We start from the raw sequence: 23,895 nt of genomic DNA on the forward strand, positions 1-23,895 counted from the left end.
CTTAGATTCCACTTTCTCAATGTGTCTGTGTGCAGGAGTAAAAGTGCATGTTGCATGTGCATCACACATGCGTGATTTTGAGGGAGAGTACAAGTATTGTATTACAGATTACAGTGTATTGTAGCACTGCTATACATGGTCAATGCCAAGTACAGTGTGTGTGTGTGTGTGTGTGTGTGTGTGTGGGTGGGTGTGAGTGTGCCCAGTTGGACATGATACAGCAGGATTTGAGGAGAGTGACGGAAATAAAAAGTAGGACAAAGTTGTGAGAAATGCAGAAATGAGGAAGCGACAGAGGGTAGTGAGAGGAAGCAGCTGGGTCAAGGGTGGGTGGGTCATGGGAAATAAGCTCAGCACAAAGCAGCGGGTTTGTTTTTTCTCTCCGTCTCTGTCTGTGTCTCCTGATCCTGTACATCCATGGTCTCAGCAAAACTCAGGAAGGACAGTTGGATTGCTGGAAGGATGGATAGATGAAGTTACAGAGAAAAAAGGCATGACAGGAAGCCTAAATGGCAGACAGCAGACAGTGTGAAACTAAAGAACTCTAGAACCTGATGAACTCTTGCAGCCTGCTGCCAAAGGCAAAATAGATATACAACACAGTGGTTAACGGTCAAATTAAGCATATCAATCAATTGTTTGTGCAATTTCAAAAGAAATACGTGGCTTGTGTGTCATAACCTCCCTTGAAGTGTTCCCAGTGATCTTCACTGGTTGCATGTGTAGTTGTCAGTTTCCTTAGTTTCTGGCCCCGGAGGCCACGAAACCACTCTTTTCAAGTTTAGCAGAACAAGTCAGCCAACTCCCTGGATCAGTGTTTTTTCTAGTAACACTTAAATCCACAGTATTTGTTCCATTATTGTGGACAAACTGCAGTGAGCTTAAACTTCCACTGCTATTTACTATATTTGGCTTCTTAGAAAAATCATTAACTTCTTTTTGCTAATGTTTTGTGTAACAAATATTGAATGTGAAACAGCTGGGCACATTCAAGCCAGCAGATGGGGCAGTTCTCTAGAAATCTGTTAACTTTAAGACCCACGTTTGGCTGGCTGTCAAGATTGAGGTTGCACATGTTCCTGTTCTTAGATAGGCTAAATTCTTGCCAGCTTAACTTGTGGTCTCAATTTTGGTAAAACCTGCAGAGCCAATGCACACAATGTGTTTTTGTTATAATGTTGGATTTCTCATTGGTCTGCAAGGGCTACTTCAAATCCTGATTAAACATTTGGCCTAGTTTTCTCTGGCAGTGGTGCTTTTTGTGCTCTCTGCATCCACTGTATTATGCAGATGCCAGCTATCTAAGTGGCAGATCTCTTGCTTAGCATCATTAAGGTTATGGTTTACTGGTCCCATCGCTGTCATTTCACATGGTCATAAGCGGCTGCAGAAGAAGCTCTTCCAACCTGTTTTATTGGTATCTTGCGTGACTTAGGTTACTGTGAGACTCTGAGTCATTCACACATGCAGTTTAAACACTGCCATCAGTTTGTTATGTGTCCTCTTCCTCTTTGCTAATAAGATGAAGTGTTCCAGAGAGGAACAGAACCCCGTTTGATACAACCTGCTTTGGTGTGGAGCGCTGTGTGCTGGCCAGCTCTTATCTCCTCTCAAACATTGCGGAGGAGGGGACTGGCTCTGTCTTCCCTCTCGGACCTCGGGTCTCCTCACAATCCCTCCCTACTGGCAGCTGCTAGCATGAGTAAGTGTGTGTGTGTAATCCAGCTGTGTGGAAGAGCAAAGAACATTGTGTTCTGAGTTCAAACTGGGGCTTGGATCTTGTTTTGCTTGAATTGGTCTGTCAGCTCTGATTTGGGGAGCCTGTAGGCCAGCATAGTGGATCATTGTGACACTGACATAAGCCCATGACAACACTCATCTGTTCCCTGTCCCCATCTTGTGCTTAATAGGAGAAGTTGGGGTCAGCATGTGCAAGAAAGTGATAACAAATTACATAAGTTACGCAAAAGACCAAATATGATGACGTAACTTGGAAGGAGTCCCTGCGTTTGAGGCTTCTATTCATGCCTTTTATTTTTCTCTTCCCTTCCAGTATCAGTGAGAGTTTCCTCACCGTAAAAGGTGCAGCCCTGTTCCTTCCCCGAGGAAATAGTCCCACACCTAACTCTGCACCTCTCATCAGCCAGCGCAGGAACAAGCACACAGGTAAAGACGTGTACACACAAATGACAGCTGCAACTTCTCCCAGTGCTGACTTAGCTTAGCCCCAGAAATGAACTCCACAGAAGAATTTGGGATTAAATAGCACAGTATGTTTTCAAATGGACATTCCTCTACAGCATCTTCAGTAACAGCTGGTGTTAACTTAACTGAAGCTGTTTCACAACAAGGCAGATGAGTTCAGTGCAGTCAGTTCACTGCTGCATGCAATGTGATGGCCAGATTGTTTGAGGAAATGTTTGTCAAAGAATCCACACTTCAAATAGTTAAAACATTTCGGAAACAAGAATAGTAGAATGTGCTGCTGTCTGTGGATCAAGACAGTCTTTGTAGTTTGACCTTTTGGGAAATAGGCTGATCACTATAAAAAGCACCAGAAATTCTGTTTCAGAAATAACAAGCTTTTTTTCCTCAGATGTATTCAGAGATCAGGTTGAATGTAGGCCAAACTGAAAAAGACTCCAATGTGAATGGACTAGAAATTTGCTACAGGGTAAATGGTACATTATCTTAGGTGTGACAGTATGTCAAGCTTTAAATGCTAAGAATGCAAGTGTTGTCCATAAGGAACTGAAACTAAATGAAGATGTTAAAATCCTTTCTATCCAGGTGACCTCCAGAAACATCTTCAGACCATGTTCACTGTGCTACGGCCGGAGGATACCATCCGACTGGTAAGTAACACACACACACAAACACACACACACACACACACACACACACACACACACACACACACACACAGTGTAGCAGGGTGGCATTGTGATCAGGGAGATACACTTCCCAGGTGGCTGTATATGTTTACAATGCTGATGATAATTGATGCAGAGATTATTTTCATTACGGAATAATCTGGTAATTATTTTCTTGATTAATTGATGAATCATTTTGTTTATGAAATGTCAGAAAATAGTGAAAATTGTTTAATATAATTTCCCACAGCCCAAGGAGATGTATTTAGATTCCTTATTTTATTCAACCAACACCCCATAGCCCAAAAATAATAGAATTTACAATCATAAATGGCAAAAGAAACCATCAAATCCTCAAAGTGAATGTGTGGCAATTTTTCTTCAAAAAATTCTTAAACAGTTGATTATCAAAACAGCGACTACTGATACATTTTCTGTCAATCATCAATGGATTTATTGACCAACCGCTGCAGCTCTAGTGTGGAATGGTGATGTGTATCTGTGTGTATGTTTTGTAGAGATTATACTCCAGACGGAGGGGCCAGTTTCAGTTCTTTGTTAGCAAACATAAAGAACTGAAAATTGTTGGGGGAAAAAACTTAACTCTTCGATTTATACCAACAAATATACTCTTACATATAACATAATGTACTTAAAGTATTTGGAGTAATACACATTCTTGCCGTGTCTCTAAACTCCATGCAACTTGTTTGATAAATGGCTTTTCCAATAATTGATGTTCTGTCTCTCTTCACTTTGCTCATTTCTCCTCCCCCCCCTTCCTTCATGTCTCCTCTTTTCTCACAGGCTGTGCGTCTGGAGAGCGCCTTCCCTCAGGTAACCCGCTACATGGTGGTGGTCTCCACCAATGGTAGACAGGACACGGAGGAGAGCATCGTGCTAGGCATGGACTTTGTCTCCTCTGATAGGTCAGTACCACAATGGTACACTCATCTGGCAGAAATCAAATCAAAATGTTTCTTTTTAAAGTGAAGGCTAAACTAAGCATGCTTAACTCTGACTTCCTCTACTGTTGTGCTTTTAAATAATATCCTGGACACATCCCTGTATTATGTCAAGCCTGTGTGTCTTGTTTTGTTGTACTATTGTTTAACGTGTTGATCTTCTTACCAGCTGCTGTTCCGTGGGTCTGGTTCTACCTCTGTGGAGTGACACTTTGATCCACTTGGATGGAGACGGGTGAGACACCACACCTACCTGCTTCCTCTTATTGCTCCCTTGTGCAACTGGCTGACTGCTCTGATGACTCATATTTAGTCATTTTACTGCAAAGTGTTAGTGTTGTAAGATGGCTATAAACTATAACTAGGAATCAAATTTATTCTCTCTCTCTCTCTCTCTCTCTCTCTCTCTCGCTCTCTCTCTATCGTCACAGTGGTTTCAGTGTGTCGACGGTGAACAGGGTTCATGTTTTCAAGCCAGTTTCTGTACAGGCCATGTGGTAAGCAACCTTTATTTTTTTTTTTCAACAAACGACAGCAATGTGATGTTGCATTAAGATTCAGGTTGCAGGCTTAAAAAGACTGTATCCATTGTCCCCTCCTTTGACGTTGACCTCCAGCCTTTTATTTTTGTCACTGTTTTCTTATCTTGCCTCTCCTCTTCCTTTTTTTCATTATCTCTCTGCCTTTCAGTCTCTTCATTATCTTTCCCTGTCTCACACGCCAGTGCTGCCTCTTCATTTCCGTACTTGTCTTCATTTCCTTGTCTCTTTGTTTATTTTGCTCTTCGTCTGACCTCCCTCTCCCTTGAGTATCTCCTGATACTTTAATTTATCTGCAGTTACATCTCTGTTATATCGCTTCATCGTTGCAATCTTTCGGTTCTCTTCTCACCTCTCTTGTTCCCTCGTATCTGTCACTAATTATTCAACCCATCTCCCTTATTATATTTCTCATGTGTTATTATTCATTCTTCATTTTCTTTCAAATTTCACTTTCTTACCTTTCCTACCTTGCCTCATCTTTATTAATTTACCCATTGTTATAGTCTCTCCTGATTTAAGTGATTTTACTCTGTCAGTCATTGAAAGAACACAGTTACAGTCAGTCCAAATTTCGCTCTGTAGAAGTTTTTGTCTTTTTCATCCCTCGAGGCAGCCTTTCAAGTGTAAATCCTCTTCTTCTCACTGTCTGCCTCAGGTCAGCCCTCCAGTCGCTCCACAAAGCGTGCGAGGTGGCCCGCTGTCATAACTACTACCCGGGCAGCCTGTTCCTGACCTGGGTCAGCTACTACCAGAGCAGGGTCGCCTCTAACCAGTTCTGCGTCAATGAGTGGAACGCCATGCAAGACGTTGAGTCGCACCGTGCCAATTCACCCGTTCTCTTCACAGACTTGTGAGTAGAGACCACATAAATACACACACACACACACACTACCGAAATCCACAGTTCACAGTGATGATGGACTTTCTGGAATATTGTTTTGCTTGCGGGCCATTACAGGGAGTCATTTTCATAAGTTTTCATTTTGTATGCCATAAAGTAGCACAGCCCCTATTGATGTATTGAGTAAAATTCCTATCGAGTGCACACTGCTCTGAAAATGTTCTAATCAAAGGCTTTGTGTTGAATGCATAGCCACAACAAACACTGCATTTCATTCCAAATGTTAACACATGAACTAAATAATATATAATGCTAAAACAGAAGTACAAAACAGTATTTAGTGACTAAAAAAATAAAATTCACTAAATTGTTTGAATTCTGTTCCAAAAGTTGCTTTTGTTCAACGCTTGTTGAAGTTAATCCAAATAATTAGCATTTTTCAAACTAAAACAGATGAAAAAAAGTAACTAAAAGTAGAGCTAGGCGATATGGAGAAAATCTAATATCACGATATTTTTGACCAAATACTGTACATCAGTGTCGCTATTGCGGCGATATTGTAGGGTTGACTATTGGTGATTTCACAAAATATTAACAAAATGAGGGTTTTGATAAATAATTAGCAATAATGTGGATACAGTGAGTAAGTGGGTACGTTCAGAAAATTACATCACTTTACTGTAATGCAGCCTTTAAAACCAGGAAAAGACAACACTTCATATTACGATATCCAAAATTTAAGACGATATCTAGCCTCATATATCGATGTCGATATAATATTGATATATTGACCAGCCCTAACTAAAAGTAAAAGGTATATATAGCCATTACTTGTTGTTAGAAATAGGAAGTACTCACATCTTTACCATAGCATTGCCGAAACTCTTTTTACATTCAGACAGTCTTGCTACACTTCCGCTTCTAGAATACCGCAGGCTATCTTCAGAGCCCTGGACTCGGAGCTGGGGTCACATGCTGTCTGTAACCGCTCAGGGTAACCAGAAGCAACACAGAGAGGCACTAACAAAAACAAAAGCACACATGCAGGCACGGCAGCAAACGCTGAACTATGTGCAAATAGACACACGCTGATACACACATACATTGAATCTATGTGACAGACTTGTCAAGAGATCCACAAGGGAGCATAGAAAGTACAGGGAATGACACAGGCTGCTGGATTTATGTCTTTACTAATACCAGGGAAATTCCCCTCTCTGCTGCTTAGTCACGTGCCTCACTACCTATTTGGAGCGTCTCTTACACACACACACACACACTTCAGAGATCCTCCTGTGTCCGAAATAGCTGAGGCTTTTGCTGGCTTGATTTACGCTTGGAAAAATGTAAATCAGACAGACAAATAGGCAGACCAACAGAGAGATGGACAGAAGCAGGTGGTAGGCAGAGAGAAGGAGGTAGAGGATGGGGGTGTTAGGAAGATTAAGGAAGATATTCTGCTGCTGCATGCACTGATGCCCCTGGATGGAAAGGAGAGAGACATGGGGACAGAAAGAGAAATCAAGGTCCACTTAAAACGTGACACACAACAAACGCCCATATTTACTGTCTGCCAGAAAACAGAAACACTTTACACACACTCTCTTTGTTTGCACTTGAGTGTACTTATCAGTAAGATTGCCACCCACACTTTATGAGCTCCAATTCACACATCCAAATGCATAAAGTCCCAGTTTGTTGTCCCTCACAGAGTGACGGCAAAAGCCACATGACCTGCCAGTGTTTGTTTACATGGCAGTTTATGTCCCTGTATAACTAGATGCAAAGTTCAGATAGCAGGAAGTGGTTTGATCTTGGCATGTTTTTGTGTTTGTTTGATTAATGGGGATTAGCGTGCCTTCCCGTAGGCTACTCCTCTATCATTGATTCAAGGAAGTGACCTAGAATTTCCATTCTTCAGTTAATCATTAGCGCTGTTTCTTGTGTCGTCATACATGTGTATTTTTTGCCATGTTTTCCTGACCATCCCAGCCTCCCTAAAGCTATCTGTGGGCAAGTCCTGGCTTGTTGTGAGGTTAAAGTTAGAGTTTTAGTGGCTGCTGGTAATTAACTCCTATTTGTTGGCAGGAGTGACTTTGTTCTCTTTCCCTTCACCCTGTGGACTCATTCTCTTGGGGCCAGTAAGCTGTTTAGCATTGAGGTAAACAAGCTGACTGTTTCCAATTCTCCAACACAGATAGATGCTTTTAAGTCTGCAGTTACACACCTGTGGCCACCACACTGCCCCTCTTTGTGACTGCACTGCTGTGTACTGTTACCGTGAGGATCCAGTTAAAAACCAAACAAGAGAAAATTAGACAACGTAATAAAGAGAATCTAGGAGACAAACTGAGCTTTTGTCTCCAGAGAGGTAATTGGGCCACTTGTTGGTATCAACAGTGTGACGTCCAAAGGCTAAATGCGTCCCCCAGCAGAGTGGTTAGAAACAGAGCCAGGCACAACAACAGGCATACTCCACAAGAGGACTTTGTTGTGGATCGCCGATGGGCTACACTCTCAGATTTTCTGTTCCCTCTCCAGTTTCTGAGAATCAGACAAAGTGGCAATTCTCTGGCGGAACAAGTAATCTCATTGAGAGTAAAGGAAGAGTAAAAGTGAAAAATGAATCAATGAATAGAAGGAAAGTGTCATTGCTGTGACTGAGAAGGTGATTCTTTGTGTCAAAAAGTTATTTTTTTAGGCTAAGAGAAAATGTGTTAATGTTGTTTTTTTTATAAAGGTGTTTGTGTCTGTATGTGCAGGCCCACAGAGAGGGAGCGCACAGAAAGGCTGATCAAGATGCGCCTCAGAGAGATCATGATGCAGAAAGACCTGGAGAACGTCACCTGTAAGGAGGTAAGAGTCTCATAGAAGAATGCGGTGACATTTACAGTTTGGTGTGGCATACATCTTGGTTTTGTAAATGCAGCTTTACATGTTAAGATACCCAAATGCCAATTTTTACCATCGTACCAGATCCGAACAGAGCTGGAGATGCAGATGGTGTGTAACCTGAGGGAGTTCAAGGAGTTCATAGACAACGAGATGATAGTCATCCTGGGACAGATGGACAGCCCCACTGAAATCTTTGAACACGTCTATCTGGTGAGAACCTATGAGCCATGTGGTCTTAGCCACTGAGTTTGGGTTAGACAAGACGATGCTCTGGTTTGTCAAATCCTGCTGTTTGACCACAATGATCAGAAATACAATGTTAGCAGATCTATACCCATTTTACATGATTTATCACATGTTTCGTATTCAGTAAGAGAACAGTGGATTGGGTAACATACAGTTGTGTTTGAAAATTTAAGATGAACAATGTACAGGAACCATGCTCAAAATCTCCCTCCTCGCTTGTTTTGCTATCAGTTGTAAGGTTTGACTCAGTCTCGGGTAATGTTGAACGTATATTTGTGTACATCTTGATATTGACTGGACTTGTGATGTCTCCAGGGCTCTGAGTGGAATGCCTCTAACCTGGAGGAGCTGCAGAACAGCGGGTAAGAGCAGTCAGTAACTGACCCTACAAACCACAGTTTTAATAAATGGAGAGACTATGCTTCATGTACAGTTATTACATTTTTTCTAATTGAAGTTCATTGAAATGAGAAAATCTGTTTAGCGCTGCAAAGGTTCATACGTTGGATTTAATCTACCTGTAGTCATTGGGTTGTGCTAACTTAATTGATGTTTGACAGAACAATCACAATCCGCTTGCTTGCTTTATGGTAAGCTTTCAACAATGCCTGTTTCACCAGTTAATCAAATCCACAGTGAAATATACATTTTAAAAGCACCATCAGCAACCAGCTGATTGTTTTTTCAGTTGTTTCGAGACAGCTGATACTTGCATTGACCTCCAAAATAGTTTGCAGCAATGTCTGACCTGTGTGGGACAGTATTAGCTACGCTTTCAGCATCTGAACAACTAAATATGAATATTGATGACAGTTTTATTGACATTAAATGGACATCAAGTCAACCTCTTTCTGTCTCTTTTGTAGAGTGCACTACATCCTGAACGTGACCAGGGAGATAGACAACTTCTTCCCCGGGATGTTTGAGTACCACAACATCAGAGTGTACGACGAAGAGGCCACCAACTTGCTGGAGTACTGGAACGAGACCTACAAGTTCATCACCAAAGCCAAGTAGGCTTAAACACACACACAAGCTTATTCAGCTCTCCTTAGTTTCTCAATCTTGTAAGCCAACAAATGTCCTTCTCTTCTGTCTTTGCGTCTCTTAGGAAAGCTGGTGCTAAGTGTCTGGTTCACTGTAAAATGGGTGTGAGTCGTTCCGCCTCCACAGTGATCGCCTACGCCATGAAGGAGTACGGCTGGGACTTGGACACTGCCTTTGACTATGTTAAAGAGAGACGGGCGGTCACCAAACCAAACCCTTCCTTCATGAAACAGCTGGAGGAGTATCAGGGAATTCTGCTGGCCAGGTGTGCTCTCATGATGAAGTATCTTTAGAACATGCGTGTTCTTTAGGTAGCATTCTGGTGCTAACAAACTATTGTTTTTTCTACTGTTTTCCACAGCAAACAAAGGCATAATAAGCTATGGCGCTCACACTCTGACAGTGACCTATCAGATCGCCCAGAGTGGATGTGTAAACCTCAGTCTCACTCTCTGGGCCGCTCCAACTCTCAGAACAACAATACTTCCTCCCCCTCCTTACATCACTTCCTGGGCGCGGCCGTGCTGCAAGCGCTTGGTGCTGAACCCAAAGACTCTGCCAAATCAAACGCCACGCACACCTCTGACTCCCACACAGACTCCAACGGTGTGCGTGACTCACCAGGTCAGGAGGAGGTCAGATCAGATTGTGGATACCCTCCCCTGCTTCCCCTCCCCAGACCCCGAGCAGCCACGGTAGTCCCAGAGGAAGGACTGGACAATTCATCGAGTGTGGCTGTCACTGTGCCTGTTGCTCTACCCCACCCTCCACCATCACTCCACATCGTACCCCCCACTCCTGAACTGCAGCGTGCTCACCGGTGTCCTCCCACACATCTGTCCATTTCAGTGCCCAAACACAAACCGGTGGAACTGTCCCTCAATTTGCCTGAGCGAAGCAGCTCAGAAGAAATCTCTCCTCTCACTCTGGGATCCACTGACTCAGACGTAACAGACCAATCATTATCTGATTCAACGAGTGACAAACACAGCCCCCTCAGCCCTGCTAACATCACTCCCCTCCCCCTGGTTCTTCCCCTTGCTGCTAGTGATGACAACAACAACCCCAGCGAGTTACAGATAGGCAGCGCCTTGGACGGCCGCAGCGAGGCCGATGGGTCGTCCATCCACAGCGCAGACAGCATCGACTTCTTCAGCGCCAGGGAAAAGTTTCTGGGCCTTGCCCAGGATGGAACGTCCCGGACACTTTCTGAGCAGGCACAACAAAGGACAACTCTGTCCCTCGAGGAAAACAGAGAAACTGAGGCTAAGGATGAAGAGGAGCAGCGAAATGGGACTAGTCAGGTACAGGATCATTCAGCTTCATTCCTGTTAACATTTTGCCTTTGCTAGTATAACTCACTTTATGCAGAAAGCCTCATAACTTGAGGCAAGCAAGATCTTTTGCTGTGCTCTTCTTGCATCTGACTGTATGGGTTTGCTAAACAGCATCTGTCTGCGTATTACAGTTTTCAATGCAAAAGTTGCTCCACACTGCTTATACAGCTGTCACAGCAGCATCACATTTTATATTCATATTCTGGACTGCATATTAAATTCAAGAGGGCCACAACCATGCAGCTGCAAAAAGAGTTAAATATGAGGGATGTGTTTTCTTTTGAATTGTGGTATTTCTTTAGCCAAACTTTACCGTTGCCTGTCACCACTAGAGTTACAGTTCTACCAACGCACTAGTCTGTGACATAAGCAGCACATAGCTGGTTTGGTTTGTGGTGTGTGTATAGCAGTTCTTGTTCTGGGATTATAACTAGAACTGACTGCACCCAAATTTGTCGATAAGGACTTCAAGATAGAAGCCTCTGCATTACTCATAGTGACACCCGCTGGAAGATTAGAGAATAGTCCAGATAATATAGGTACATTTGTCACTTACTGTAAGTTTGTCTCCTCTAATTTTCTTACTTTCTATCACGCTGTACAAACAATGCTGTTTTATGTCTAGTTTAAAACATTATAAAATGACTTACAATAAATGTCACAAATGTGCACACAATACAGAAACACCACAAGACTATGACTAATATTATCTGGATACATGTGTGTCTCTCTCTCTCTCTCTCTCTCTCTCTCTCTCTCTCTCTCTCTCTCTCTCTCTCTCTCTCTCTCTCTCTCTCTCTCTCTCTCATCGTCTCTCAGGTGTCTCCACAGTCTGAAGACAGCGTGGACAAAGCCAGCCCTGACCGACCTCATCACCCTTATCATGACAACGGAGTATCAGTCCGCCATATTGTTACAGAGATTGAAGCCATATGCCACCCTGCCTCCTGCCTCCCTACCCCATCCTCCTCCTCTTCCTCTTCATCGCTCCCTCCATCCTCCCACAGTCCTCCGCTAATCCGACCAGAACATCTGATGGAGGCAGAGGCTTCTGAAGTCACGTACGGCTCTCTAACTCCACCTTCCCGCCCGCAGTCTCCCTCCATGCTGCCGTGCGATTGGCCCGCAGGCTCGGTGCGGCGAGCCACAAAGCAGCTGGAGCAGAAGCTGAGGCAGGACATGGAGAAGGCTGCGTCTCAGCGATCCCCGGTGCACTCCCCCAGCGCTGAACACCCTCCTGTCAGACTGTCCCTGTGTCCCCTGAGCACTGAACAGCCTCCCCTTCGCTTCCCTCAGGACTGCACAGAACAAAGGATCACTCAGGGAGAGATCACGGCTGGATCTGCTAAGTCTAAAGATAGAGAAAAGCACATAGGGTCACAAACAGAGCTCAACTCCTCAGGCACGGCCCACCTCCCAGACCCTTCATGCTCCCCCAAATCAAATATCAGCCAAGTCTCTGGTGCTATTCCTATCATTGTGCCCACATCCATAGATAGCCATATGCTGAGATCACCACTAGCCTCTACTAGTCCGTTAGAAGACTTATCTCTAGATACCTCAGCCCAGTCCCAAAGACAGAGCCAGCTCCACAGCCAAAGCCAGCAACATCTGACCCAGCCTCAGGGCTGTTCACACCAAATGACTCTGGATGGGGTGACAGTGCAGGAGTCAGACACAGATGTGAGGCTGGAATCCTGTCCCCAGGGCGAGCGGGGGGGCTGTGGTCCCGGCTGTGACGCCGAGAGCAGGCTGGCTCATGGCAGCCAGGAGCTGGAGAGGATTCAGCAGACACTAAGAGAGCTGCAGGCTTTCCTCCATGAGGGCGCCTGCCTGGAGACGCCAGACAGCAAAGATCATGAACTGGGGCAGCCTCAGGGCCTGAGAGACACAGTTATGGACACAGAGCCAGGACCTTGTAAAGGGGGAGGTTCTGAACAAACCCCTCCAGGCCTGGAAGTAGGGCAGCGGCTCCGAGAGAGACAAGAGGGGAAGAGTTTTCTGGAGCCAATAGTGTGGCACAGGGCCATGGAGCTCGAGGCTCGTATCCGCCAGGCGGGCCTCACCCCTCCTTCTCTCATGAAGAGGTCGGCCTCCTTAGCTAAACTGGACTGTCTGGAGCTCTCAGCCAATGACCTCAGCGACTTAGATCTGAGGCCACACACCAGGACGACATCATCGCACTCCCAGGACTCTTTCTCTTTGTCGACATCTCACCCCGACGACACCTGGAAAAAGCAGAAGGTGTTGGCTCGAAGCGGTTGCGTTGAGAAGACAGGAATGTCCCGTGGCGGCAGGGATCTCGACGAGTTATCGTCGTCCCCGTCCCTTGGCTTCTCCTCTGCCCCTCATCGTTTTCCAAAAGAGGACCCAGGCGAGAGGGAGGAGCCAGAAGGCAGCGGGAGCGGCGCGGTCGCTACAACGCGTCAGCAGGGGAGGGGACACTCATCGAGACGGTCTCACAAAGGCTCTGCTGAGAAAAAGCAGCGAGCTGTCACTGTGCTATACAATACCATGTAACCTCAGTGCAATGGACTGGAACGGACACGACTGGAGCTGTGCAGATGTGCGCGAGCGGCTGCATGACGTGTATGAATGTGTAGCAGGTAAACCGGAGAGCTTGTGTGACCTCCGATGTATGTTTAGTATGTAAGAATTAAATGACGAACATACGTTTGCATGTAAACCACTGGATGTGTTGTTTCAACTGGAGTTCAGGTTTGTATGTACAGTAATGGAATATGAATGTCCAAATTAAGACCGAACCAGTGAATACTGTATGCACTCCATTATGTCTGTTTCCATTTTTTTAAGAAGCATTTGTTTTCAGTGTTTGACTCTCTCTGCCTGATCGCAGTTTCTAAAACTACGAGAGGGGCTTTTTCTCCAAAAATGCACTTTACTGTTTTGATGATTTTCTTTTATTTGAAATCTGTTTCTTACCCCAGAGATGATTTTTTTTTTTTTGCACTGATATCAGTCGTCTCTGTATGCGTGTTTTTGTTTTCAAAGTGGACAGACATGTCTTTATTTAGATTTTTAATTCAACCAGGATAAAGCTGATATGTTGTTTTTTTAATTAAAAGCTTTAGCAGTAAATACATGTGATGAGTTTGTTTTGACTGCTGTGACTGTGTACATTGTTTTGTGTTCAGGTGTGCTTCACCTCACACATGGGTGCTTGTACCCATTTAAAGAGAAGAATCGAGGGTACTGAGCTACAGATGCTGACATTTTTACCAAATGTAAAATTCAACTTTACTGCCCCCTGCTGGCCAGGCAGAGAACTACAGTTTTAAACCTGTCTTGCAGCACGAGAGAAGGTGTGAAAGAATGTGTATATGTGGAGAAAGTGTGTAGTTACAGGAGTAACCTTCTTGGAAGTAAAGATGTAAAATTACTGGAAGCTCAGATAACCAACCAAACCCTCCACTGTGGTCAAATTTGATCACTTTGGCTCAGTGGTAGAACAGGCGCACATATACTGAGAAGAGGTTTATGCCTCGACGCAGAGGTCCAGAGTTCGAATCCGACCTGTGACAATTTCCTGCATGTCTTCCCCCTCTCTCTCCCCTTTCTCACCTAGCTGTCCTGTCAAAAGTTGAAGGTGGAAAAGCCCAAAAAGAATCTTAAAAAAAAAATGGATCACTTTGAATGGCTGAAAATCAAGCTTATGACCTTATTATTGATAGATATTCTGCCTGTCATATTTAACTGCAAGTCTCAGTTTCTTTCAGCGAGTCAAGCCCGTCTCCTTGGGGAAATGATCTCCATCGGTGCTCAGCCCAGCTTATTTCAGGCTGACATTTTACCTACTGTTTCATGTGGGTAATTAAATACTGAGATATAGGCCACCAGGCCCCCGGCTGACACACACACACACACACACACACACAAATCAGATAGCAGCACTGACATTAAAGGACATGACCAGACTGAAAAAAAAAATGTGTTTGAGTGTACAAACATGAACACCAGCTCTTTGGTCTACATGAATCAAGAGGAAAGCTAAGATTCCTTGATGATTTCACCAATTGATGTTACTTAGGATTTTTTTTTGTACAACGCGTGTCCCCAAATTGAACTGTCAGCAGGGAAATAATTAAAATATTGAGGAACAAAATCTGTGGAGCGAAAGAGAGGGTGTCACAGTGAGATTGGCATCCTTCCTCTTAGCATAAATGATACGCTCAGCTTCTCTGTCTCTCTCTTACAGACACACACCTTGTTTTGTCTGTGGCTCTTTACAAATTCACTTCACACACGCCTGCAGCCCTGTGCTTCCACCGTCCTGATGTTATTCATCATGACGAGCTGAGTCAGGGCAGTGGAGAAGTTGCAACTGCATACTGCTGATTCTTTTAGAAAAGTATTGTATTCTCTATTTTCCCACTCTCTCCAACCCACAACTAAAGTACAGAAAGCAGCCTGGGTGCTCCGAGTGGTGTTTCTTAGAGGGTTTAGAGTCTCTAAGCTGTCCTTTTCCTCCCTGTCAAGCCTAAAATAACTACAGGCAAAACCCCCCCATGAATCAGGCTGAGGCGCTGTGAATCCATGTCACAGGGAGAAAGATGGAGGTGGAAGCTGCTAAAAACAGATCAACTCTCTGGTGCCGAGTGACGCTGCAGCTTTCCTTGTGTCATGAGGAATTAATTGCCTTTGTCACCCCGTCCTTCACTCCAGAGGACTCGGAAAAAACTTACAGTGGAAAGCTGTAGCTAAAACTCAGTGTGGGGTCAAGGGATTTGAAGCATACTGTAATTTAAAAATGGATTTAAAAAAAAAAGAATCAACTCATGCAGTGCTGTTCCAAAAGATGTTTATTTATTTGAATCATGATCTGAACTCACGTCTCAGCATACACCATGAAAACATCTTGCTGCATCTCTTATCTGCAACATTTTTCAAAAGGTAAAAAAATGAATATTTTTCTTATTAACCAGGCAAGCTTAACAATGGATTGGAGAGGAGGCAGAGGTGGTTCTCCTCAGTTTGTGCTGATATAGGAGTGTGAAAGTTGTACATCTCTTTCAAAGTAATACTAAAAAAGATAAGGAGAAAAACAAGCTGTCCCTGTCCGTCCTTGTCCCTCACAACAAAACATGTTCCTCAGTGTTTGGCTAGCCTTGAGTCCTGCAATATGAAGTTACTTACAATGATGAGAGCAATATTGAACAATCTTTCCAATCCAATAACAAAATGCTCCACATTTGTTTTTATTTTAGATTTGCTTTTGTTTTTAGCGTGTAGCCAGCTTGCTTTTGGGGTGCAGTAAAAACCTAAAATTGCTGTCAATAGCCTCGACAGTGATTCTTGCGGAGCACGTTTTCCCTCAGAGAGCGTGCTCAGATATTGCAGGTCTCCAGGCTAGACTCAAGTCGGACAAAATGAACCACACATGGGTGCAGACTACGATGAAATATTGTACACACACTGTACCGTGACTACACACTTACAGAAATCATCCGCTCAGGTGATAGGATGCAAATATACAGAAAAGCTCTTTCGGTAACATTTCTATTTGACAATCTACTTGCAAATCACTATCATGTCCCTTTTTTGTTTGTATTACACAACCTCCCCTCCCCCACATTCACAGTCACACACAGGTTAGTTAGTAGTACACCAAGTGTTCTCGTAGTCTCATCCTATCTTTGCTCCTGCGCAGGTTAGACTGTGCAGTCTAACATCAGGCTAAAACTAATAGTGGCCTGAGTTTAGTTTGTGCTCAAACTCTTCATCTACATCCATTAACAGTCATATATGTGATCCGCCCACAAGCTAAATACAGTACGTCTGGATTTTGTGCAAATCAAAAGAAAATGTACCAAATGTTTTCATTAAAAACCGAGGAAGTCAGATGGTTTTACGACATTCAACTCAACTTGACCAAGAGGATTACGGTATTCTCCCACACCACGGGTCCTGGTTCGTCACTGCTCAGTCCACACAAGGTTTTTTATTTTTATTTTATTAATCACAGTTAAGACTAAAACCCACACAACTCAGTGACAAAAGGACCCAGTGAGTGTGTGTGTGTTAGTGCTGGAGTAAAGAGTTGGCCTAACACAATATGTTTTCAGGACAGAAGGTGATCTGTTGACCCTTGTGCGGAGAGCTGGTTTTGAAACACACACACACACACACACACACACACACACACACACACACACACACACACACACGCACACACACACCTGCAAATAGACAAAAATCACTCATCCAAGGAGGCATGCCACTAAACTTGTTTTATTGGATGTGTTGTTGGTTGTAAACTGGCACTGGTCAAGAAAGTATGTGGCACCAGAAAGAGGAAACTTACAGTAGGTCCCTCTCTGGCTGTCAGAGGCTGGACAGCCACATCCCCATATGGCTTCATGGGAAAGGTCTGGCAAAGGAGATGGGAGAGAAACGCGGAGGCCATTTCATTGTATGAGACCACCAAGATGATTTTGGCATTTATTTCCAGCCACTTACAGTGTGCTTTAAGTTTTAAAGTAGCCTTTACTGCCCTTTTCTCCCAAGTGTCCTTAGTCCAGACCCCTCCCCTCAGACCCCTGCTGCTCCACTCAGCTCTCATTTCTCCATGAGTGACAGCCGGATGATGCGCTGTAGCTCCGCCTCCTCCTGCCGCTGCCGGAGTTCCGCCTCTTCCTGCTCCCGAGCTGAGATCTCCATGGCGATGCGCAGCTGCTCGTTGTAGCTGCAGGTGGTTGGCTGCTTCTTGGAGGGGGTGGAGCAGAGGCTGGAAGGGGCACGGGGCTTGTGCTGGGGGGTCCTGGGGTGAGAAATGTGAGGGAGGTAGGTTTAGAGTTTAGCTTAGCGGAGCGCCATTGCAACCAAAACAACACTGGCTTGTCCACATCATCATCCCCAGCTTACCCTCTCCCCCCCGTCAAAAATCGTCACATCCGGTTGGAAACAACCAAGATGGCAACGCCCGTATATCAAACTTGAGGCTTCAAAACGGCAAAATGTCAATGGGTGACATCACAGATGCAACACCGTTATTTTTATGTCTATGGCTTGAACACAATTCAACCGACAGTTGTTTGAACCCTGCTACAACACGACGTTATAGAGAATAAAAATGCAGCAATAATGTATTTATAATTCATTATAGGCTACATGGAGACGTGACCCTAAAAAAGCCTATAACAGCTGTTTGTTCAATGTTGTATTTATGCTACTTTTGTTCTTCCACATCTGAAAAGTCAATAAAATTCATTTAAAAAATGAAGTTGGACCCAAAATGGCCAGAAATCTTTACGACACATGAAGAATAATTTATTGCAAGCTGTAATAAGTTAAAAAAAAAAAACGTGATATTCCATCAAAACAGCCAAGATTGCATTACCTTTTTACCCCTTACAGTACATGACTGAAAGGACACCACAAAAACGTAAACTATTTTAGTTTAGGTTTAGTTTTTTTGGTCTGCAACAATGTTTTCAACCAGCAGTTTCCTCTAACATTATAACATTGGTTAAAGTAAACACTTCAGTAGCAAGATTGTGTCAAACAAGGGAAAGAAAGAAGGTCTGTCTGTGTATCCATCCACTCGTCTGCAAATAGAGAAGACACAGAGAGAAAACACCATCTAAAGATAACGCGCTAAAATCAACAGCAGTACTGTCGACTGTGAAAGCAGGAACTCCATCTTCCAGTCTCCTCTCTCTCTCTCTCTCTCTCACACACACACAAACACACACACACACACACACACACACACACACAGCAGACAGGAGATGAGAGAAGAATAGCAGGATGGATAAGAGAATAGAGTAGTGGAGGACAAGACAGGAATACCGGATGTGAGTCAGGGATGGAGGGAAAGATCTGCAGGATGGAAATAAAACACAACATAAGAGTGCAGACAATGAAGAACAACAGTAAATAACAGAAGTGAGAGGAAGTCTGAGACAATATGGGTGAAAGAACAGCAGGAAATATCGCCGTAGTCCAGACATTTTTTTTTGAGGATTCCAGCTATTTGGTAGATAAAAGTCCCATTCATTTTTAACAACTGATACTTTATCTAACTTTATATGCAGCTCCTGGTTGATTCTTGATAATAGAGGGGATTTTGGAGGGAGGATAGGAAAATGTGGAATGAGTGTATACAGTGATTTACAGTGAGGTAAGACCAAGACTGAGGCAGAGAGAAAAGGTTGAGAAAAAACATGAATGGGATAAAAGTAAAAGAGACTGAACGCCTGACCTCTCCACACGACCTTGGTCACAGGGCAGAGGGTGTGTTCCTGGCTTGCTATTGGTCAGCGCCTCCCAGATGGTCACCTAGACACAAAGAGGAGGCCGCACAGGAAGTCAGAAAGCGAGAACAGGAAAAGGGTAGCCCACAGATAAAGAGATGGTGGTGCATCTAAAATAACACCATCCTCCCTGCGGGCTTTTTCCTGTTAGGTTAGTACCTCTCACACACAGCACAGAGACAGACAGCTGGCTCAAATATGAATTATGAACTGACCGAACGTAAACTAGATCAATCCTGGCCCTGGTTCTTTAGCACACACACCCCATGATACAGTTAATATTGATAAGCACCTTTTAAACATGAAGATTCACATTCTGCTAACACATTATTAATGTACATCATTAACAACAATGTCTAATTTAAGGGTAGGAAGTTTTGCATGATTTCACAACAAATTGTGCATACTGTACTTAGTAATACTATTAGTGCCGGAAATGGGCTGGTACTCACCGGTATTCAAACCGGCACAGATTTTTGTCCTTATTGCGTATGGCCACCTCCTGTGGTATATATATATATATATATATATATATATATATATATATATATATATATATATATATATATATATATATCCTCTACATTAACATGTTATATATACTCAATTGTGCACACATGTTCCCCTAACGCATTTTACCTAGAAACCAACTTAAATGTCTATACTGGAATACTACCCTGCCCCAGGTGTACTATATTTAAGTGATTTTGTGATGAATTGGTTAAACACTTAATTATTTAATTATTTAACTAAAATATGAAACCTATTAAAGATATTAAAACTAGATTGTAAGACAGTGCCTCAAGATTGAGTAAAAATGCAGGAACCAGCTTCTAAAAACATATGGTATGCTGTTGAAAATGATCAATACACTCTATGCTTTACATGCAATGTCAGCAGTATGGTCCTTTTAACACCTGTCCTGCTTTCAAATTAGAGTTGTAATTAAAAACGGCACCTTTTTCATCACAGTTTGAAGCAGCAATACAACAGCTCAGGGCAGCAGCCTGCTGCGGATGATTGTACAAACTACAGCACAAATCTACAGCTGCAACCTTGCTTCTGCCTCCTCTACATTCCCCTCCTGTATCCAAGCTAAGAAAACACTGAGGATGTTCTCTGACCTATCTCACTGAGTCTATTTTTACTTGTCTCTCTGTACCTCTGGAAGAAGGCCAAGGACTATCAGGACCAGGATCTCTGGGATTTCAAAACAGCACCTATCCAGAGGCAGTGTTAAATATAATGGGTCTGGGCTCCACACATCACAGGCAATTTATTCGGCTTATTGATCTTGCTTCAGTATTGATTGGTTTTATTTTGAAAGTGGTCGCTTTGTTCCTACTTCAGTGTGTCTATTTGTCATGTCTTGATTTATTGGTGAAATTACTGCTGTAATTTGTACTGGGGATTTCAATGGGGGGAATATTGGGCACCTCAGCTGATATGGCAACATGGCTTTGTGAACCTTGAAAATGTCATGTAAAACTTGAACTTGACTAGAAGCATATGTTTATTTACAAGTGCAGGAGCCAAATTTAACACAATCAAAAGGTGAGTTAATTGACTAGATCGTTTGCTAATATGCTAAGCCCCTCCCCTAAACAGTGATTGTCCAATTATAGCTTAGCAATCATAACTAGGCACGGCAGGTCTGTCAGGCTTTGGATTTCTCAAATCTCAAGCTCAGATTTCATGTTAAAACACTGTGCATGTGGCTGTACTAAGAGAGTGACTCAGCATTTAAAGAGTTTGGAGGATGTTTTTTCTTTGTCTTCCTCTGTCTGAAATCACTGTGGCAAACATTGTTACAATTTTCATGTAGTACATCCACAACCATTATCATTGTAAACTGAATGATGTGCCATGCGAGAATGAAAAACTTGGTGTAGCAACAGTAAAGCGTGATTTATGCTTCTTCGTAAAATCTAAGCCGTGGCTACGTACGTATCGGTACGTGGAGACACGGACCTACGCCGGACCCTATGTTGTAGCCTGACGTGCACCTCTCGAAAAATGTAACTACACGTCGCGGCGATGCACATCTCTCAGCCGTGGCTTGGTAGCATTGCATTTCCCTGACTCGTTTCCTGGTTCTCCTTCTCCATAAACAACATGAAATCAAGGAGATAATTAACTTTTCCTGCTACAGATTTCCCACCATGGTCAGAAAGAGCAGGGGAGACACTTTGTTTCTCTCACTATGACTAAAGCAGTGACTGCTCTAGAGTCGCTACTCGCTCTGAAGCTAATCATGTCACTCTCTCACTCACTCTACCACACCGCATCACCACACACACACACACACACACACACAAACGCCGGCCCTGCTATCGACTCACACACCAACGCATAAGTACAAACTTCAGGTCACTTACGTAGGCCACGGCGAAAGCTCTGCATGGAGCCTCCACAGGCCCATAAATCAAGCTTAACTGAGGAGGGAGCGGGGCTTAACAGTCAGTTAAACAAGGTTGCCTGACTGGTGTTTCTTTAACTTCTGAACAGAAGATAAAATCTCAGGAGTGTCCCAGTCAGCCCACCTGATCATATTCGGAGCCGGCCTCCAGCAGACTCTGCTGTATGGCGAACTGCAGCAGGTCCTCCTCCTCATCCCTTATGCTGTCTCTCTGCTTGCCCCCTAGCATGGAGTATCCTGGCGGAGGCTCAAACACACATGGGGGGATCTCTCCGGCTCGACATGACACTGCAGCACACAGGGGGAAGGCAAAGGGCAAGAGAGGGGAAGGAGTGTTATCTAACAGTAAAGGAGATTAGGCTAAAGGAGAAGAGCAGGAAAGGAAAAACAGAACAGTCATTTCTGAGTGAAAGAGAGAAATCCAGAGTTAAAGAAGTTGTGTCAGGTTATTTTCCTTCCATACTGTTGTTTCCAAAATACTTCTACTAGGCTACTCAACTGCGTGTATTTTCAAACCTGAAAAAACCTGCATGGACGTTTAACTGTCCCTCGGCTGTCCCTGCAGGCTCCATTGCTTTTTAAATGATGTATTGTATTAATGTATAAGTGTTTTCTATAACAATTTACTTTAATGATTAGAGATGCTGCTTGTAAACGTTTCCATGTGCGCAGAAATGCCACTGCAGCTGATATCGTTGAATATTTAAGCAGCAAAACTAACTGTATAAACTGGACAGAGTGAACAGAACTAGACCTTTAGATGCTGAAATAATCCTAATGAAGTTTTAATTGCTGTTTCTTGAGCGTCTCTCAGACGATCTTAATGAATCTGTCTGTCCGACAGCAGGTCTGCTATGTTCACCTTTTAGAGAACGTTAATATTTTTCTCGTTGATTGTGTATTATTTCACCCACCCGCTTTATTAATAAGAATGTTAATTTGTATTATGTGAGCGTCCCAATCCGTAATGTTAGATTAACCACGGAGCTGCGGATATTAGGCTATCGCTCTCTCTCTCTCTCCGGTTTTCTCTCTCTCCTCCTCCTCTCGCTCTGTCAGGCCTCTATGTTTACATGCAGCGGGTGAAAAGTCTTCCGCGAGGATACATCACTGTATGGTCGATTTCGACTCCTCCGAGGAACCTCCTCGATGCTCGATGCTCGATGCTCGATCCTCACTCCTCGATGTGCATTTTAGGAATTGGGACGTCCTTCAATATGGCGCGCTGAGAACGATTTCCAGGTCACAAGCCCGAGGATTGAGGAGTCGAGGAGGTACAAATTTGGGAATTGGGAAAAGCCCTATAACTCAAGTTAAAGCATTTGTGCAAGATGACATCAAGGATTTCCAGAGAGGTTCCTACTGAGTGGCCACACAATAAAGAATGTCTTTCCTCTGCATGGCTTCAGCTTTAAACGTGGCTGTGGGGATTCTGATCAGGTGATAGGATGATGAGTAAGCCATAATATGTCACACAACACAATGAAAGAACATAACCTTGCATCCAACATCAGTGACAAATACTGCTCATAACTCTATCACGCAACTGTAAACTGTTTGTGTACTGACGTATGGGTCAGGTTCTGCAGTAAATGTTAGTGGAGACTTATACAACAGCTTGTTGCAATAAATTTGCAGAATTTACAGTTGAGCTGAGACTGAAAAAGAAGAAGATTTCAGAAAAGACGGCACTATGATCCAACAGGAAACACTGTAGGGTGTACTATGGGAGTGTGTTCTTACTGGTGGAACTGGAGCTGGAGACGCTGGAGGAGTCACTGCCTGGAGATGGGGTGTCTGTCCTGGGGGTGTCCCTCTGTCCATCCCCCTCCACCCCAACTTCGTTGTCGGCACGGACGCCCGTCCCCTCCTCGCAGCCGTTCAGGTTGCTGAAGGTGATCCTGGCATTCAGGATGTGGTAGAGAGGGATCTCTGCGGGGAGTAACGAGAAATGGATCAAAAGATGACATTTTTATTTATTAAGTTATCTATTTGCATCAGTCTCATCCAGTCAACCATGCATGTCCTTATATTAACTCTTTTATTTTTAGTAGCAAATGTGCAATGTTTTCTGTCCTTTTTACTCACTTTATCCCCTGTCTTCATTTCCTTCCATCCATCTTTGTATCTATTTTAATTTCCCATCATCCCCTTTATTTAACAAGCCATCATTTTAACTTCACTCCCTCCATCCTTCCATCCATCTCACTCTCCCAGCACTCACCGATCTTGACAGGGAAGCCAGGCGGCAAACGCAGAGTTATGAAGTCACGCAGCTTAGCGAACAGGGCGTTCGAGATCGCCATGAGATCGATGATAGGCACCACTTGTTCTGCCAGGGACAGAGGATGGGACTCGCACAACCACAACTTGGCTTTAAACCTGGAAACAAGAACACATACACACTCTGAGGATACTGATAAGCTGACTAGTAACAGAGTTTGCTGATGAAAATGA

The 23,895-nt window shown here is 43.7% G+C and overlaps 2 protein-coding genes across 7 annotated transcripts in view; one reads left to right on the forward strand and one right to left on the reverse strand.

Annotated features, from left to right (window-relative positions):
• ssh2a (slingshot protein phosphatase 2a) overlaps positions 1 to 14,158 on the forward strand; it is a 31,085-nt gene extending 16,927 nt beyond the window's left edge. For 2 of the 6 annotated variants that reach the window (XM_036001357.1, XM_036001358.1), the window contains 14 exons: positions 2,054 to 2,166; positions 2,597 to 2,674; positions 2,791 to 2,855; positions 3,681 to 3,802; positions 4,008 to 4,073; positions 4,270 to 4,335; positions 5,036 to 5,230; positions 7,984 to 8,077; positions 8,198 to 8,326; positions 8,678 to 8,724; positions 9,229 to 9,375; positions 9,474 to 9,674; positions 9,771 to 10,713; positions 11,566 to 14,156. In XM_036001357.1, the coding sequence (XP_035857250.1) occupies positions 2,817 to 2,855; positions 3,681 to 3,802; positions 4,008 to 4,073; positions 4,270 to 4,335; positions 5,036 to 5,230; positions 7,984 to 8,077; positions 8,198 to 8,326; positions 8,678 to 8,724; positions 9,229 to 9,375; positions 9,474 to 9,674; positions 9,771 to 10,713; positions 11,566 to 13,266 (3,750 nt within the window). In that variant the 5' untranslated portion in view covers positions 2,054 to 2,166; positions 2,597 to 2,674; positions 2,791 to 2,816 and the 3' untranslated portion in view covers positions 13,267 to 14,156. Of the gene's footprint in view, positions 1 to 2,053; positions 2,167 to 2,596; positions 2,675 to 2,790; positions 2,856 to 3,680; positions 3,803 to 4,007; positions 4,074 to 4,269; positions 4,336 to 5,035; positions 5,231 to 7,983; positions 8,078 to 8,197; positions 8,327 to 8,677; positions 8,725 to 9,228; positions 9,376 to 9,473; positions 9,675 to 9,770; positions 10,714 to 11,565 lie in introns of all 6 variants that reach the window. The other 4 variants (XM_031294910.2, XM_031294912.2, XM_031294911.2 and 1 more) reach the window with 3 other exon arrangements.
• Positions 14,159 to 14,819: 661 nt separating this feature from the next.
• The window catches only part of ankrd13b (ankyrin repeat domain 13B), a 38,179-nt gene continuing 29,103 nt past the window's right edge, over positions 14,820 to 23,895 (reverse strand). The window contains exons 11-15 of the mRNA XM_031294933.2: positions 23,663 to 23,820; positions 23,182 to 23,370; positions 21,563 to 21,726; positions 18,968 to 19,044; positions 14,820 to 17,524 (exon numbers count right to left, since the gene is read on the reverse strand). Coding sequence (XP_031150793.1) covers positions 17,323 to 17,524; positions 18,968 to 19,044; positions 21,563 to 21,726; positions 23,182 to 23,370; positions 23,663 to 23,820 — 790 coding nt within the window. The 3' untranslated portion in view covers positions 14,820 to 17,322. The remainder of the gene's footprint in view (positions 17,525 to 18,967; positions 19,045 to 21,562; positions 21,727 to 23,181; positions 23,371 to 23,662; positions 23,821 to 23,895) is intronic.

This window comes from Sander lucioperca, chromosome 5 (assembly GCF_008315115.2).
Source record: "Sander lucioperca isolate FBNREF2018 chromosome 5, SLUC_FBN_1.2, whole genome shotgun sequence".
NCBI lineage: Eukaryota > Metazoa > Chordata > Actinopteri > Perciformes > Percidae > Sander > Sander lucioperca.